Raw genomic sequence first — 18,822 nt, 5'->3', positions numbered from 1 at the left:
AAGCTGGCTTTTACAAATGTGGCAGCAGAATATGTAAAACATATTCTTATGTTGTATTGGGAAATTAATTTAAGTATCAGGATGATTTAAAAACATATAAAATTAAGCAATATATCAACTGTAACACAAAATCTGTGGTTTACCTGTTGAGATGTTTAGGCTGTGACAAAAAATATGTAGGTCACACGACCAGGACTCTAAAAGATTGGTTTCTGGAACATTTAAGGGCTATTGAAGAACCTCATTCCACAACCCCCATAGCCCTGCATTTTCACAGGCACCATAATTCAGATTGCTCTTTATTGACTGTACATGGTATTCAGCAAACTAAGAGACACCCTAGAGGTGGAGATAGGATTAAATATCTGAAACAGCAAGAGATATTTTGGATCTTTCAATTAGGAACCAGAATGCCAGCTGGATTAAACTCTGAGTGGGACATTAAACTCTTTGTGGACTGAAAAGCCATATACTATATATCAAATCTTTTGTGACCACATCATATTCATAATAGTGACTCATTTTTTTAGTTCATTTTTTTAGTTCCATTGTATCCTCAAAAGTTTCTTCAAGGTATACTTTTTTCTATTGTCTATGAAATTTGTATAAAAAGCATAAAAAGTATAAAAATCAAGTAAAAGGATTTGATAACAGGCAGTTGTTTGCAGGTTCATATTAGTATGTAGAAATTTTAATTTAAATTTTAAGAAGTTTTTTGAACATATTAGAGATAATAAAGAACCTAGGTTTAATACTGTCATAGGTTTTGAGTAGCCACTTTTTTAGAAGGATGTTAAGAGTTAATAAATTAATTAAGGTAAAAGGGGTGTGTTTTCACCGTATATAAGCATCCATATATGTATTAACATCTAAGAGTCATTGACAAAGTATGTTATGTATGATGAAACGCGTTTGACTCGTCTCTCACTGGTCAATTATTTCTTATGCAATGTTTTTATGCATTGAATAAATAGCTATGTTTTTACCATCATTCATGGATTGAGTCTATCCAAGTCTTTCATCTCTATTTCGTGTGCTGGGATCTCTTTTGAAAGTGTGGCTGTACATTGTAATTGGGAGCTGCGGTGAAGCTCCTTTGATCCTGGGCACTGGATGAAGGACACCAAGTTTCCTGAGGGATTTCCTGTCTGCAGGACCAAGGACACAGCATGAAGCACGCTTAAGGGTAAGAAACGAAGTGGGACCTAAGGAATAGAGCACCTACCAACACAGGAGATTGCTCTAAGACTACTCACCTGATGTTCCAAGGTCATCTCCCATCCAGGTACTGACCAGGCCTGGCCCTGCTTAACTTCTGAGATCAGACGGGATCGCAGCATTGATTTTAGAATCCTATATACAGAATAGTGTAACAAAAAGAAATAAGTTAGTGTCCTAAGATCACTAAGTAAATTATATGTATTTTCTGAGCAGACAAACTTTTTTTCCGGGGAGTGGGCTCTCCATCTGGAAGTGTTCTCATGGATAACCCTCAGGTGGGGGGTTACAGTATTGGATCGGATGGCATCTCGTCAAAACGCCAAGTTTCCTAAGTACGGATCTTGGTCAAGAGATCTTCAGACCGCTCTGATAGATGCTCTGACGGTTCCTTGGACTTCGGTTTAGCATACTTGTTTCCTCTGTATGCTCTCCTTCCACGAGTCATTGCTCAATATCAAACAGGAGATAGCGTCTGTGATTCTCTTAGCTCCTGCCTGGCCTCGCAGGATCTGGTTCACGGATCTGGTAAAGTTGTCATCTCTTCCACCTTGGAGGTTTTCCTCTGAGGAAGGACCTTCTAATTCAGGGTCCTTTCCTCCATCCAGATCTAAATTCTCTAAAGCTGAATGGCGATTGAACGCCTAGTCCTGTCTAGATGTGGTTTTTCTGAAGTGGTCATTGATACTATGCTTCAGACTTGTAAACCTGTTACTCACAGGATTTATCATTAGGAATGGCAAAAATTCATTTTTTTGGTCCGAATCTAAGGGTGAGGTTTCCTCAAATTCAGTACTCTGAAGGGTCAGTTTTCTGCACTGTCTATTCTTTTGCACAAACGTCTGGCAGATTTACCAGGTGTTCAAGCTTTTGTTCAGGCCCTGGTCAGAATCAGGCTTGTGTTTAAACCTGTTGCTCCTCCTTAACCTATTTCTTAAAAGTTTTGCAGCAGGCTCTGTTTGAGCCAATGCATGTTGTTGATATGAACTGTTGTCTTGAAAGGTTTTGTTCCTCCTTGCTATTTCTACCGCTTGCAGAGTTTCTGAGCTTTCAGCTCTGCAGTGTGATTCCTTAAATCTTATTTTTTTCATGCAGATAAGACGGCCCTTCATACTAAATTGGGGTTTCTCCCTAAGGTGGTGTCGGATCGTAACATTAATCAGGAAATTCTTGTTCCTTCTCTTTGTCCTAATCCTTCTTTTCATAAGGAACGTCTTTTGCATAACTTGGATGTTGTGCATGCTCTAAAATTTTAACTTGTAGCTACTAAAGATTTTCAGATCTTCTGCCCTGTTTGTGGTTTTCTCTGGAAAGTGTAAGGGTCACTTCTGCTATCTTTTTCCTCTGGTTGAGAAATTCAATTCATTTGGCTTATGAGACAGCTGGACAGCAGCCTCCTGAGAGAATACGGCTCATTCCACTAGGGCTGTCTCCTCTTCTTGGACTTTCGAAAATGAAGCTTCTGTGGAACAGATTTGCAAGGCGGCAACATGGTCCTCTTTGCATAAATTTTCCAAATTCTACAAATTTGATACGTTTCCCTCGGCTGAGGCTTCTTTTGGGAGAAAGGTTCTTCAAGCGGTGGTTCCTTCTGTTTAGGTCCTCCTTCCTTTTTCTCCCTCCCTGTTCATTCCGTGTCCTCTAGCTTGGGTATTGGTTCCCACTAGTATTTGGAATGACGTTGTGGTCTCTCCATATTATAGGAAAGAAAACAAAATGTATGCTTACCTGATAAATTTCTTTCTTTCCGGACATGGAGAGTCCATGAATCCGTCCTCTTTTTAATTTTAATTCAGCAGTTTTTTTACAATAAACCTCAGTGTCAGGGTTTTTTCCCTGCTTTGTTTGCCATGTGCTGCTGGCAGCCATTTTACTCACCTCTCTTGCTGACTCTGGTGCATACTGTGTGATGCTGCTCATTTCCTGCACTTCCTTTTATGGCCAGACTGGTGTACATCATCCGTGTGAGACAGGATGCAGTCTCAGAATTGTGATGTAATCACTTATTATTTAAAGGGCCTCTGTTCAGTATGCTTTGCCCTTGCGTTGTCTCAGACCTGTTTGTGAGAGCTCCTGTGTATTACCTGGCTGTCTGACGTCCCTCCTGGTTCCTGATCCGACGTCCCTCCTGGTTCCTGATCCCTGGCTTGTTCCTGACTCTGCTGTTCTCCTGGTTCCTGATTCGGCTCGTCTGACTACTCACTTTGGCTCCTGACTCGGCTCGTCTGACTACCAGCTCTGGTTTTGATTCCTGGCTTGTTATTTGACTTGTGGACTTTTATTATTTTTGCTATTAATAAAGGTGTGATTATTTTTGCACTTCTTGTCTCAGTCTGATTCCTCAAATTTCAAAAAATTCCAGCCACCAGCTTCATTAAAAGACCTTTATTTTCTCATTCTGGGTCCCAATATACAACGTTTCAAGCCTGCACTAGGCTCTTAGTCATGTACTAAGGTTTTTTGAAATTTGTGGATGCTACAGAGACTTGGCAAGTCTGTTACTCCGTGCCCCACTAAAGAAGATAAAGGTGTGCTGTTTCCATTATTTGAATTTATCAGTCTGATTCCTGGCACCCTGACATTATGCAAGGGCCGTGGATCCTGATGGTGCTAATAATCCATCTTTACCTACCATAATTTCCAGGATGGATAAACAGCATTGCCGCTTGGATCAATTTGCACTAGCCCTGCAAACCCTGCTGACTCGCACTGCACATTTGGACCAAAGTGTCCCGCAAGTTATGGTTGCTCCTGTTTCCGCTGCTGCACCTAGTCCTACCAGGAGCATGTCCGGTTCTGCACCTCTACCTCAGCGATATGGAGACGATCCTAATCAGTGCAGAGGGTTTTTGAACCAGGTGGGCATTTACTTTGAGATGTTACCTCAGGCGTTTCCCTCTGACAGAGCTAAGGTGGGATTTCTCATCTTGTTACTCTCTGACACAGCTCTTGCCTGGGCTAATCCTTTGTGGGAGACTAATAAACCTGTGATTTCAAATTACCCTGAATTTGTGGCCTCCTTTCGAAGGGTATTTGATGTTCCGGCTCGCTCCTCCTCTGCTGCTAAACGACTCATGTCCATTCAGCAAGGTACAAGATCTGTTGCTCAGTATGCTATTGAGTTCCGTACGCTTGCCGTAGAGGTAGATTGGAACAATGAAGCCCTTGTTGCTGCCTTCTTTCATGGGCTCTCTGATGCGATTAAAGACGAAGTTGCTGCCAGAGATTTACCAGAAGATCTCGAGGCATTGGTGTCTTTTGATCCTAATTGACATCAGACTAAGTGAGAGGCCCTCTTTCAAGGAGCGCTTGTGGAAGCCCCCTGTTCCGTTGTCTCCTACGTGTTCGTTCCCACCCATGCCTCCCTCTCCTCCCATGCCTCCTGGTCCCGAATCACCAGGTACTGCTGAGCCAGTGCAGTTGGGATTCACACGTCTCTCCGGGGGAGGGAGGGGCTATGCCTCTATTGTGGGTTACAGGGTCACCTTTTGAAGTCTCTTCCTACATGGGCGGGAAATGCTCACACCTAAGGTCCTGTCAGGGCAGACCTTGGGGGGTTTATCCTCGTCCCCGGAACCGCTAAAGGAGAAACCTTTGGTCATGGTTATCCTTTCCTGGGTGGACTCTTCCATAGTCACCCAGGCTCTTGTTGACTCCGGTGCTGCGGGCTATTTCATTGACAGTGATTTTGTATAAAAGCACTCCATTCCTGGTTTGCCTTGGTCCGTTCCACTTGCTATTGAGGCCATTGATGACAGACCCCTTCAGCCCGCACTTGTTACTCACGAAACTGCTCCATTATCCATGGCTGTTGTGGCTCTCCATTTTGAAACCCTCCAGTTCCAGGTGATAAACTCTCCACATTTTCCGATTGTTCTGGGTTATCCCTGGCTCCAAAAGCACAATCCCAGTCTTGACTGGCGCAGGTTCGAAATTTTGTTGTGGTCTCCACAATGTATTTCCTCTTGTCTTTGGAAACCAGTTAAAGTCTTGTGCACTTCTTCGGTATCTCAATTGCCAGAGGAGTACCGAGAGTTCCTAGACGTTTTTGACAAGGTGCATGCCGGTACATTGCCTCCTCACCGGTCTTACGATTGTGCCATAGACCTGCAACCCAGAGCCATTCCTCCTCGGGCCGGGTGTACCCTCTGTCTGTTGCGGAGAATTGTGCTATGGAGGAGTATGTTGCTGATGCTCTGTCGCGGGGCATCATTCGCAAATCCTGCTCTCCTGCATGGGCTGACTTCTTCTTTGTGAAGAAAAAGGGTTGCGAGTTAAGACCATGCATCGATTATAGGGGTATTAATCGTCTTACCATTAAGAATGCTTACCCTATTCTGCTCATTATGGAACTATTTGACCTCCTCAAGGGAGCTACGATCTTTACTAAACTTGATTTGAGAGGAGCGTACAATCTCATTAGGATCAAGGAGGACCACGAATGGAAAACAGCATTTAACACCAGGAGCAGTCATTATGAGTATCTTGTACTGCCCTTTGGCCTATGTAATGCTCCTGCTGTTTTCCAGGAATTTATTAATGATGTCCTACGAGATATGTTGCAACAGTGTGTTTTGGTGTACTTAGACGACATCCTCATACACTTACCCACACTTGAGGCTCATCGTTCTGATGTTACATGGGTTCTTCAGAGACTACGTAAGAACGACCTGTTTTGTAAACTCGAGAAATGTGAGTTCCATCAGACTCAAGTAACCTTCCTAGGTTATGTTATCTCCGTTGCAGGGTTCTCCATGGCTCGTCTGACTACTCACTTTGGTTCCTGACTTGGCTCGTCTGACTACCAGCTCTGGTTTTGATTCCTGGCTTGTTATTTGACTTGTGGACTTTTTATTATTTTTTGCTATTAATAAAGGTGTGATTATTTTTGCACTTCTCGTCTCAGTCTGATTCCTGGCACCCTGACACTCAGGCAACTTTTCACCCTTGTGTTTCTCCTTTTTCCATTTTCCTTCGGCTGAATGACTGGGGATTATGGGTAAGGGAAGTTACACTTAACAGCTTTGCTGGGGTGCTCTTTGCCTCCTCCTGCTGGCCAGGAGTTGAATATCCCACTATTAATTGGAATTACGTTGTGGACTCTCCATGTCTGGAAAGAAATTTATCAGGTAAGCATAAATTTTGTTTTTTCTAATTCTTTTTAACAGTCCACATGTATACTCCAGACTTCACAATCCTAACCCTCCTAAGTCTATACAGTGATAGACTGAGCACATTTTTTGCCTCATATATTAGGCTAGCTTACGAGAGGAGCAGCCACTGTAGTCCGCAAGCGATATAAGCTTTTTCGTTTTTTTGCGTACGTCGGAAAAAGTGTACATATTACAAGTTGAAAGTTAACATATTCACTCTAGCACAATCATGATTTATGCTCGTCAGGTTAGCGTGACCTGAGAGCTTGCGTAAATGGTATGATAAAAAAAAAAGTTGAATTAAACACAACATAAATACATGTAAAAGTACAGTTACACTGATAAAAAATTATTTAAATAATAAAATTATTAAAAAGTTATAAGAGCTCAAAGATATATGGTATAAGTTGACATGTCTAAATGTGTATGTGTGTGTATGTATATATATATATATATATATATATATATATGTATAGATGTGTGTACATATGTATTTAAGTATTTGTGTTTTACTGTATATGTACTGTACATATTTCCCATTCCAGTTTTCTTCAGTAACAGGATAATATTCTTTTTTTTTATAGTAAATACATATTTCTATATATCTATATATACCTGTATATCGATTCCTGTAGATATATAGGTACAGCTACAAATTCCAAAATCCAGAATTCCAAATACCAAACTAATTCTGAAATGCAAACTTTTTAATAAATATTTTTTAAAATAAAATTATAATAAAAATTGTATTTCCCCACCTGTAAGTCACAATCTTGTATATTTTTGTTTACACTTGGCCCATGCCCCTCTCCAAACTGTCCCATTTTACAGATGCAAATATTAAAATATTCCAAAATCCAAACTATTCTGAAATCCAAACCTTTTACGGTCTCAAGTAGTTTGGATAAATGGTTATCTACCTGTATAGATATGTATTTTACATTCACATTATCATATATATATATATATATATATATATATATATATATATATATATATATATATTAATAAAAATAACATTATTTTCTATGTGAAGAACATAGGAAAGTAAAATATGCGTAACACACATCAGGGTTCGCAATGTGGTTGGGTCAGCGCACATGAAAAATTGCTAACTTCAATGCGCGTTATTGAAATATTACATAAAAAGTATTTAAAAATATTTTTAGTTCTAAATTGCGAACCCTGATGCGTGTTACGCATATTTTACATTCCTATGTTCTTCATATAGAAAATTTACTTTTTATTATTAAATATATATTTCTATATATATCTGATAATGTTCAAGTAAAATACATATCTATATATCTACAGGAATAATTATACAGGTATAGGTGTGTTTAGAAATATGTATTTACAATAAAAATAAAATTTCTTCTGTGTGTGAAGAACATTGAAATGTGAACTATTAATAACTCCTGTCGGGTTAGCATAGGTGTTTTTTCGGTTTGCGCTTTTCATTGACTTCTATGGGGAGAACACGGTTGCGATATTTGGTTAGCGTGCGTCAGGTTTCACGCACACACAAAGTTTTTAATTTTTACTTGTAATACGTGCGCTACCCGGTGCATACAAAAAACCTTCATCTAGCAAAGTTTACGCTTGAGCGGAGCACTCCACTGGTAATCTAGCCCATTGTGCGGTATTTTTACCTGCTCTGAGGCAGATAATACTTTTTCATCTGCACATTCTGCTACTGTACATAGCACACTAATCTTCTATTTTTGCTTTTAGTTATGCCCAGTTTCTACGCAGAACCAAAGCAGCAATCATTATCCAGAAGTTTCAGAGGATGTATGTGGTTCGGCAGAAATATCGCCGCATTCAGTCTGTTACACTTGCCCTCCAGTCTTATCTTCGAGGTTATGCAGCCAGGAAGAGGTATCAAGAGGTAAAAAAAATATAGCTAAGATTTTTGTATAAAGCATAGCAAATATTCTATCACCATCCAAGTGAAATAATGATGTGTCTTCAGGTGACAAAAGTAGTAGTATGTTTGTTAGGTTAAAGTCATACACTGGATAGTTATGTGTATTGGTCTGCAAATTAATAAATGTTAGTTTTTTTCATTAAATAATCTGTAACAGATCCCTTCATTTATTTTTTGCTAAAAAGAGAAAAATGCAGTACAATATAAAACGCACTTTAGACTTCATATATATATAATTTTTTATTTTTTGTGTAAATAGCACACAATTTAAAATAAAAGCGGTTTTACTATTAGATTTTATATTGAGTAAATTCATGTCCAATACAACCCATGAACCTCACATTCTGCTGTAAGCAATGTGTGAAGTAATCGACATTCAAGAACCCATTCAAGTCTTTGACAGCTTCTGACTCAAGCTTTTGAGAGTACAGTGTGCTTAAAACTGAAGCTAATAAGTCAGTAAAGTAAATTTGCACCAGTTTGGAGGGATCGTGCGATTCTATTCAAAGGAACAAAATAGGGCAATAATAATGATATAGTTTATGGGTGGAAAATGTTTTTTCTCTGTAGACGTTATCACTGATTAATAGATATATCCTCTATGTTCTACTCTAACTGAAATTATGGACCATGGTAATTTATTTTAATTAAGTTAAAAATACCACTTTCAAAGGGGGTACTGGTTACTTGATACTTATAGACTTATTTGTTTGTAATTAAAGGGGTAGTAAACTCATTTTTTTTCCTTTCACGATTTAGATAGAGCAGGCAATTTTAAGCAACTTTATAATATACTCCTATTATCAATTTTTCTTCTTTCTCTTGGTATCTTTATTTAAAAATCAGAAATTTATGTTTAAGCGCCGGCCCATTTTTGGTTCAGAACCTGGGTTGCACTAGCTTATTGGTGACTCAATGTAACTAACCAATCAGCAAGTGCAACCCAGGTCCTGAACTAAAAATGGGCCAACTCTTAACATACATTTCTGCTGTTCAAATAAAGATACCAAGAGAAGGAAGAAAATTCAATAATAGGAGTAAATTAGAAAGTTGCTTACAATCGCATGCTCTATCTGAATCATGAAAGAAAAAATGTGGGTTTGCTATCCCTTTAAATAAGTATCAGTCCACTTGTGCAATATATTTGATCCCTCAGTACAAAAACACTTTTAAGGTTTGTATTATTATGCTTAAGTTCTGTATACAATAATTGCATTGTGCAATAGATATTATAATATTTAGTACTTAAAGGGACAGTATACCATAGAATTGTTATTGTTTTAAAAGATAGTTAATCCCTTTAATACCCATTCCCTAGTTTTGCTCAACCAACACAGTTATATTAATAGACTTTTTATCTCTGTGATTACCTTGCATCTAAGCATCTTCTGGAAGCCCCCTGATCACATGACTGTGACTATTATCTAGTGAGTTGCATTTAGTATTGTCTTGTGCTAACTCTTAAATAACTTCTCAGGCGTGAACACATTGTTATCTTTATGGCCCACATGAACTAGCAGTCTCCTGTTGTGAAAAGCAAATACAAAAGCATGTGATTAAGAGACTGTCTATAGAGCCTTTGAAACAGGCAGAAATTTTGAGGTTTAAATGTTATAAAGTATATTAATATATCAATGTTGGTTGTGCAAAGCTGGGGAATGGGTAGTTAAGGCATTATCTATCTTTTTAAACAATAACACTGTTTGTGTAGACTGTCCCTTTAAAAATATTTATAAAAGAATTTGAAAAGCCACCATAATTGTGTTAGATTTTTTTACAGACACATTTAAACCAGCCAAAATGTAGTTGTTGAATACCCTACAGCATATTTACTATTTAGCTTTCAAAGCAATAGTTCTCAAGGTGCTCTACAAGATGGAACTAGAAATACTCTCATATCGCCTCCAAAATATTTAAATATTATGTTGTAAATATAATGACATTTCACTAATAGTTATATATATATTTTTATCCAAGATGGTTCGAAACCACAAGGCCACCATTATTCAGAAGAATGTCCGTGGCTGGTTGGCTCGTGTCTCCTACAGGAAGCATTTGGAAGCCATTGTTTACTTGCAGTGCTGCTATCGCAGGATGAAGGCCAGGCGAGAACTAAAGAAGCTGAAGATAGAGGCTCGCTCTGTGGAGCATTACAAGAAGCTGAATGTCGGCATGGAAAACAAAATTATGCAACTGCAGCGTAAAGTTAATGAACAGGTACTGAGACCACTTAATATCTAAAGAAGAGAGATTTTGTATTTAATACTATTACATCTGACTTACGCTTATTTGACAAATAGCATTTGTCATTTGCACGCAGTGTACATAAAATGTTGAGTAACTATGGGTAACTCACGAAGGCTACCTCGTGTGCCCTACGTACTTACTGATAATTAATACGTGTTTTTGTCATTAATGTGTATAAACAGGTATATATGTTCTATTTACTTACAAACTACTCTAATGTGTTTTAGTTGATTGTAACCTTGGAAACTTTATGCGTATTTCACAAATGTTGCATTGGAGACTTCTCCAAGATGTTACCCACAGACTCTTGCCCCTCTTTATAGAAATTCTCGTATTAATTAAATCTTCTGCTTTGGAGGCGTGTCTAACATTATGTCAATCATATTATCATATTATTTAATTTGGCAAGTTAGATCCTGGTACTATTATTCTCTTGGAATGTAACTTCTAACCTAGATAAGAACATATTCTAGAGAATAGCCCAGGAACAAAGTAAAAAATATATCTTATACTCTTAAAGGCATATGTGTTAAAGGCATACATGTTATATATATATATATATATATATATATATTAAGAACTGTATATATATACATATATATATTAAGAACTGTATATATATACATATATATATTAAGAACTGTATATATATACATATATATATTAAGAACTGTATATATATATATATATATATATATTAAGAACTGTATATATATATATATATATATATATATATACACATACATGTTTGTGGAATTATTAATGGTTTGTCCCCTACATCTGTACAGAATAAGGACAACAAATCCTTGGTGGAGAGGCTGACGCACCTGGAAATTACATACAGTGCAGAGAAAGATAAGCTACGAAGTGATCTGGATCGTCTTCGACACTGTGAAGAAGAAGCAAAGAATGCCACAAATCGATTGATCACTATGGAAGATGAGCTTTCCAGGCTTAGGCGCGAACTACTGCAAACAAAGACTGAAAAGAAGACCATAGAAGAAAAGGCAGAAAAATATAAAACCGAAACAGAACTGGTAAGAATGTCAGTGTATGTTTAATTATTTTGTTTTACATACAGGTAATCATAGAGGTAAAAAGGATATAAAAATATATAAATATAACATTATTGGTTATGCAAAACTGGAGAAATGGGTAAGAAAGGAATTATCTATATTTTTAAACAATAAAAATATTCAAGTAGACTGTCCCTTTAATGTTTCACGTATATAATTATGTAACAACTTTAAGACTTGATGGCTTCAAACTCACTCTTTATAATCAAAGTAGCAGTCAGTCTTATTTTGAAAGTAAAAATGATGATTACACTTCTGGTAGAAAGTAAATCCATGTCTCTGGAGACAATCGCCCCCTGTTGGTGATCTAACAATATGTTCCGTAGCAAGCCATATACGTGTTACAGTATTTTTCTTATGGACATGTATAAAATATTTTACAAGCACACTAATCTTACTTAAATGCTCACAGACCCTTGGGCAGCCCTTTCTTGTCATCATCTGTACGTACTGAAGTAGATTCACAAGATATTAAAGGGATATATAATCCCCAAAAATGATTTTGTGATCCAAAGAGAGCATAGCATTTAAAAAAGCTTCCAATTTACTTATATAAGGCATCTGAAGCACTACAATGCAGGAATTAGTGCTGTCATTTAGTGCTCTTGCAAATGGATAACCTTCTTGCAAAACTGCCGCCATATAGTGCTCCGGAAATGTTCTGGCTCCTAAGCTTACATCCCTGCTTTTCAGCAAAATCTACCAAGAGAACAAAGAAAAATTAATAATAAGTAAATTAGAAAGTTATTTCAAATCACGTGCTCTGTCTGAATCATGAAAGACATCTTTTGGGTTTCATATCCCTTTAAATAAACAACACGTTATTGCACAATCTATACAGTAGTTAATTTCAAAATATTTACCTGTAATATATGATTTATACATCTTAAATACAATGATATAGTCACTAGATCTACAGATTGTGGTGCTACATCTATAGATGCATTTAAAGGCTAACCAAGTACTGAAAAAATTAGATTATCCAAAGTAGTGTTTATAGGGAAAACCACACCTTTCCACTGTGATCTAGTCAAATGTATCAACAGCAAGTAATATAGATAAAGCTGTCCTTCTGATGTTTTACACCTATTCATAGTCATTACTAGATTTGGTAATAAATAGAACCCTATGATGTGGTTTTTCTCTTTTTAACACTTTCACTTGCAAATATGATATCATCAGTACAGTAGAGTTTAACACGTAAACATTTATGTAATACATTTGCTAAATAATCATTCTTGTTTAAGACCACAATACTCTACCCCCTTATCAGATTATCTCTGTTGTTTCATAAAGCGCTTTACTTCCTGGTGACAAATTTTTGCCTTTACATTTCAGATTATGTGAAAGGAGTATCGGTTCTTTCTTAACCCTCCTTTGAAATAATCCTAAAAAATAATTCTAAGAATGTCCATCATCTTTGCAGGTGGTAGAAAGAGGATTTGGTTAGAAAGCGGCCATATATCTTGTCAACCATGGTCACTGTTATTTCTGACTGCTGTAAATCTTTATATACAGATTCCAAATCATGTAAACTTGTTTTTTTAATGCCCCAGCAGCAACTCATACTTCTGTATTAATGCTTAATATCACATGGACAACTATCACAGTTCAGTAACAAGAAACAAGTTGGTTTTTTTTAATAAACACGGGAACACAGTTTGGTAAAAGCTCAACATAATTACAAAGCTAATCAGTAAACATATCTTGAAAGTAAGATTTTCTGATCATATAAGTATTGCACTTATACATCTTATAGTTTGTGTGACTAATCATAGTGTAACACACAAACCTATAGTAAATGACAAATTGTAACAGTAATGTTTTTTTGTGTTTAGCTTCTCACGGAACTGAAAGAGCAGAACTCTCTGCTGAAGACAGAAAAGGAAGCATTAAATCGCTCAATTCATGAGCAGGCCAAATCAATGAAAGGTGTGTGCTAAGAATTTAAAGGGTTATACTCACATATTTCATAGTAAATGAAAGAAAACAATTCTACAATTTGAAAATGAGTTTTAGGAAAAAAGTACAGTGGGAAATGCAAAATGTACTGTGTGAAAGTGTTCGACATCTTTAGGGAACATTAAACGCCAATCATTTACAATATGCAGAATGAAAGAAGAACTATTAAGTGTTACTTTTTTTTAAATAAAGGATAAATTAAGTTAAATCTGTGTAAACTGATATTGTAACAAAGAGAAGGCGCATGTTACTTTGGTTTCATTGCCTCTGTAGAACCTAAAGCAGGTGTTTATGTTCCTATAAGACCTTCCATGGAACCTGTGAATCACTTGTCTTTCTAGCATCTTTTTTTTCCGAGATCCTTTTCCTTGTGGCAGTTAGTTTTGCATATCTTGAGTCAGAGCTGGGTGTTTATCTTTTAAGCCTCCGTATTTGGTATTTCCTTCCATCAGAAGCGAGTCTCATATTCTTCTTAAACTCATTTTCCTTCCTTTTGCTCGAGACTGAAAGTTAAGTTTTCCTACATATTTTTCCTTTTTTAAGTGTTATGTATCAACTAAGGTGACCTTTTTGTAAAATGGACACCTTCTTTGTTGTGCACCGGCATTCCTGGATAGGTATTAGTATAGCTGAAGATCCTCTTTTGCTTTTTTCTTTCATTACCATTATCAGTAATCTGGTAAATCTACCCGGTTAGCACACCTACCTGTGCAGTGGCCTCCTTATTGGTATCTTGTCATATAAGCAATTGTGTTGGTAACTGGTCGTCTTTATATACCTTTTACCAAATTCCATCATTCCAATGGTTTCACCTCTGCTCAGATAACCATTGGCTGCCTTTTGTTAAACTGACTTTTACATGTATACCCTTATACACCAATGTGTAGACGGTGGGAGTTGTCTTTATTATTGAGTAACAAATCTGTCCCTAGGGATAAATTGGGCACAAACATGAATTTACACTTTCAATATCAGTTTAATAAGATTTAATAGAATACTATTTTTTTTTTTTTAAAGGGACAGTAAAGTAAAAATGCATTTTCACATATACGTGGTAGCCAGTTGTTGACATTAATGTATCATTAAGCATGCATTTTCCACTGGAGTGTCTCTGGCTGTGCAGGAAAGAGACAATTTGCTGATGTAAAATACATTAATGGAAGGAACACTCAAAATAATCTACACTGCATTGTTTTAACTAACTATTATATGTGGGGCTTAATTTAGACCTTTTTGTGTTTTTTTTGTTTTGCAAGGTCTTTTCAATGTTTTCTCATCAATACTGCAAATCAGGGGAATTAATAAAATCTGATTCTATTCTTTTTAAAGGGATATGAAACCCACATTTTTCTTTCATTATTCAGATAGAGCATGCAATTTTAAGCAACTTTCTAATTTACGCCTATTATCAATTTTTCTTTGTTCTCTTGGTATCTTTATTTGAAAAAGCAGGAATGCAGCCACCAATCAGCAAGCTCTACCCAGGGTGCTGAACCAGAAATGTGCCATCTCCTAAGCTTACACGCCTGCTTTTTTAAATAAAGATACCAAGAGAATGAAGAAAAATGTATAATAGGAGTAAATTAGAAAGTTGCTTACAATTGCATGCTCTATCTGAATCACAAAAGAAAAAATTGTGTTTCATATCCCTTTAACTCTAGACTAAAGATTTAAGCCCTTTTTCTTTTGGTTCAAAATACTGGTTTAAGGTATGTAGCTATTTCTGATTTAAATCTATAATGATCTATTCTTACATGTCTTACCTCACTATTTACTCCTGCACGCCTCTAATACATTATGACTTTTTTCATTATTTTTCTTCCTATTTGGATATAGCATCTACAACATTACATCTGTTTTTATACATGTATTTGATTTCCCTCAGTATAACTTGCTGTAAATGGTATAGGTAGATTTTTTTAATATAATGTAGCACCATTCATTTTATTATTATGTATTCCTTTTGTTTTAATTATTATTCTAGAAACAATGGAGAAAAGATTATTAGAAGAAACCAAACAGTTGGAGCTTGAGTTGAATGATGAAAGAATGAGGTATCAGAATCTTCTAAATGAATTCAACCGTTTGGAAGAACGTTATGATGACCTCAAAGATGAGATGCACACTATAGTGAGTTTCTTGGTCGCTGATTTGCAGATTTACTAAAGTTCATGGTAAAAGCAACTGAACCATATTTATAATGTCTCTGTTAAAGGGATACTAAACCCAATTTTTTTCTTTCATGGTTCAGATAGAGCATGCAATTTTAAGCAACTTTCTAATTTACTCCTATTATTAATTTTTCTTCATTCTCATGCTATTTTTATTTGAACAAGCAAGAATGTAAGCTTAAGAGCCGGCCCATTTTTATTTCAGCACCTAGGTAGCTCTTGCTGATTAGTTACTAAATGTAGCAAACCAATCAGCAAGCTCTACCAAGGTGCTGAACCAAAAATGGGCTGGCTCTTAACCTTCCATTCCTGCTTTTTCAAATAGAGATAGCAAGAGAACAAAGAAAAATAAATAATAGGAATAAATTAGAAAGTTGCTTAAAATTGCATGCTGTATCTGAATAATGAAAGAAAAAAAATTGGGTTTTGTATCCCTTTAACCCCTTAATGACCGAGGACGTACGCCATACGTCCTCAGAAAAAAGGCAGTTAACGCCTGAGGACGTATGGCGTACGTCCTCGGTTTGGAAAGCAGCTGGAAGCGATCCTCATCGCTTCCAGCTGCTTTCCGGTTATTGCAGGATGCCTCAATATCGAGGCATCCTGCAATAACAATTTTTACCCCTCCGGTGCAGAGAGAGCCACTCTGTGGCCCTCTCTACACCGGACATCGATGGCCGCAATCGTTGGTGGGTGGGAGCTGCAGTGGGAGGCGGGTGGGCGGCCATCGATGGTTTCTGACACACAGAGGGGGGCGGGATCGGGGGCAGCAAAGTCAGGGGCGCGCACAGACACGCGCGCGTGCACGGGGGGCGGCGGGCGGGCGCGTGCACGGGGAGGGAGCGGGTGGGAACCACTTACACTACACTATGTAAGTGGGAGGAAGAGGGGGAATACATGCCCCAAAAAAAGTAATCTAAGGGATCTGGGAGGGGGTGGGGGTAGGGGTTGGTCGTGGGGAAGCTACACTACAGAAAACCATACAAAAATAAAATAAAAAACAGAAAATATATTGTAAACTGGGTACTGGCAGACAGCTGCCAGTACCCAAGATGGCCCCCAATAATGCAGAGGGGGGGTTAGAGAGCTGTTTTGGGGGGGATCAGGGAGGTTGGGGGCTAAGGGGGGATCAGGGAGGTTGGGGGCTAAGGGGGGATCCTACAAAGCATATGTAAATATGCTAAAGATTTTTTTTATTTTTTTTTTTAAAAAAAAAAAACGTTTATTTTAGTACTGGCAGACTTTCTGCCAGTACTTAAGATGGCGGGGACAATTGTGGGATGGGGGAGGGAAGGGAGCTGTTTGGGAGGGATCAGGGGGTCTGATGTGTCAGGTGGGAGGCTGATCTCTACACTAAAGCTAAAATTAACCCTGCAAGCTCCCTACAAACTACCTAATTAACCCCTTCACTGCTAGCCATAATACACGTGTGATGCGCAGCAGCACTTAGCGGCCTTCTAATTACCAAAAAGCAACGCCAAAGTCATATATGTCTGCTATTTCTGAACAAAGGGGATCCCAGAGAAGCATTTACAATTATTTGTGCCATAATTGCACATGCTGTTTGTAAATAATTTCAGTGAGAAACCTAAAATTGTGAAAAATTTAGCGTTTTTTTTAATTTGATCGCATTTGGCGGTGAAATGGTGGCATGAAATATACCAAAATGGGCCTAGATCAATACTTGGGGTTGTCTACTACACTACACTTAAGCTAAAATTAACCCTAGAAGCTCCCTACATGCTCCCTAATTAACCCCTTCACTGCTGGGCATAATACACGTGTGGTGCGCAGTCGCATTTAGCAGCCTTCTAATTAGTAAAAAGCAAAACCAAAGCCATATATGTCTGCTATTTATGAACAAAGGGGATCCCAGAGAAGCATTTACAACCATGTATGCTATAATTGCATAAGTTTTTTGTAAATAATTTCAGTGAGAAACCTAAAGTTTGTGAAAAAGTTAACAATTTTTTTTATTTGATCGCATTTGGCGGTGAAACGGTGGCATGAAATATACCAAAATGGGCCTAGATCAATACTTTGGGATGTCTTCTAAAAAAAAAATATATACATGTCAATGGATATTCAGGGATTCCTGAAAGATATCAGTGTTCTAATGTAACTAGCGCTAATTTTGAAAAAAAGTGGTTTGGAAATAGCAAAGTGCTACTTGTATTTATGGCCCTATAACTTGCAAAAAAAGCAAAGAACATGTAAACATTGGGTATTTCTAAACTCAGGACAAAATTTAGAAACTATTTAGCATGGGTTTTTTTTGGTGGTTGTAGATGTATAAAAGATTTTGGGGGTCAAAGTTAGAAAAAGTGTGTTTTTTTCCATTTTTTCCTCATATTTTATAAATTTTTTTATAGTAAATTATAAGATATGATGAAAATAATGGTATATTTTGAAAGTCTATTTAATGGCGAGAAAAACGGTATATAATATGTGTGGGTACATTAAATGAGTAAGGGGAAAATTACAGCTAAACACAAACACCGTAGAAATGTAAAAATAGCCTTGGTCCCAAACGGACAGAAAATGGAAAAGTGCTGTGGTCATTAAGGGGTTATATCTAACAGAACTTACGTTAAGGTATATTTGGTTTAGAGAGAACACCAGGCATATTGCTTTATAGTAAGCTTTTCTTCCCCGCATATTTCAGCTCTCACATATTTCCTTATTGATTGTACAGTGTGATAAAAACATAGTAACTTGAACTTTACCATCTAATCTGCAAGAATTCAGCCGCTGAGCCTGGTGCTTGTTAAAAAATGTCAGTAACTGTATAACTAGTTGTTTTTTCAATTTCAGACCATTCCAAGACCAGGGCACAAAAGGACGGATTCAACTCATAGCAGCAATGAATCTGAATATACTTTTAGCTCTGAGGTCACTGAGTCTGAAGACTTCTCATTCCGCATTGAGGTAAAACATCTGCAGCAACTGAGGAACCATTTTAGAAGCGGTGTACAAAGCAGTACAATTAATTATTTACATATTTCTAAATTAAGCATTATTAATACTGATATCACTGAATTAAAGCCTTTTTGTGCACAACACAC

At 37.2% G+C, this 18,822-nt stretch overlaps 1 protein-coding gene across 5 annotated transcripts in view; it reads left to right on the top strand.

Moving 5' to 3' along the window:
- The window catches only part of MYO5A (myosin VA), a 470,413-nt gene that overhangs the window by 344,694 nt on the left and 106,897 nt on the right, over positions 1-18,822 (top strand). For all 5 annotated transcript variants that reach the window (XM_053717484.1, XM_053717487.1, XM_053717486.1 and 2 more), the window contains exons 20-25: positions 8,106-8,262; positions 10,279-10,518; positions 11,337-11,585; positions 13,463-13,556; positions 15,571-15,716; positions 18,572-18,685. In XM_053717484.1, the coding sequence (XP_053573459.1) occupies positions 8,106-8,262; positions 10,279-10,518; positions 11,337-11,585; positions 13,463-13,556; positions 15,571-15,716; positions 18,572-18,685 (1,000 nt within the window). The remainder of the gene's footprint in view (positions 1-8,105; positions 8,263-10,278; positions 10,519-11,336; positions 11,586-13,462; positions 13,557-15,570; positions 15,717-18,571; positions 18,686-18,822) is intronic.

The sequence above is a fragment of the Bombina bombina genome, chromosome 6 (assembly GCF_027579735.1).
Source record: "Bombina bombina isolate aBomBom1 chromosome 6, aBomBom1.pri, whole genome shotgun sequence".
In the NCBI taxonomy this organism is placed as follows: domain Eukaryota; kingdom Metazoa; phylum Chordata; class Amphibia; order Anura; family Bombinatoridae; genus Bombina; species Bombina bombina.
The sequence above is the reverse complement of the archived record's forward strand: the minus strand, read 5'-3'. Positions and strand labels throughout refer to the sequence as shown.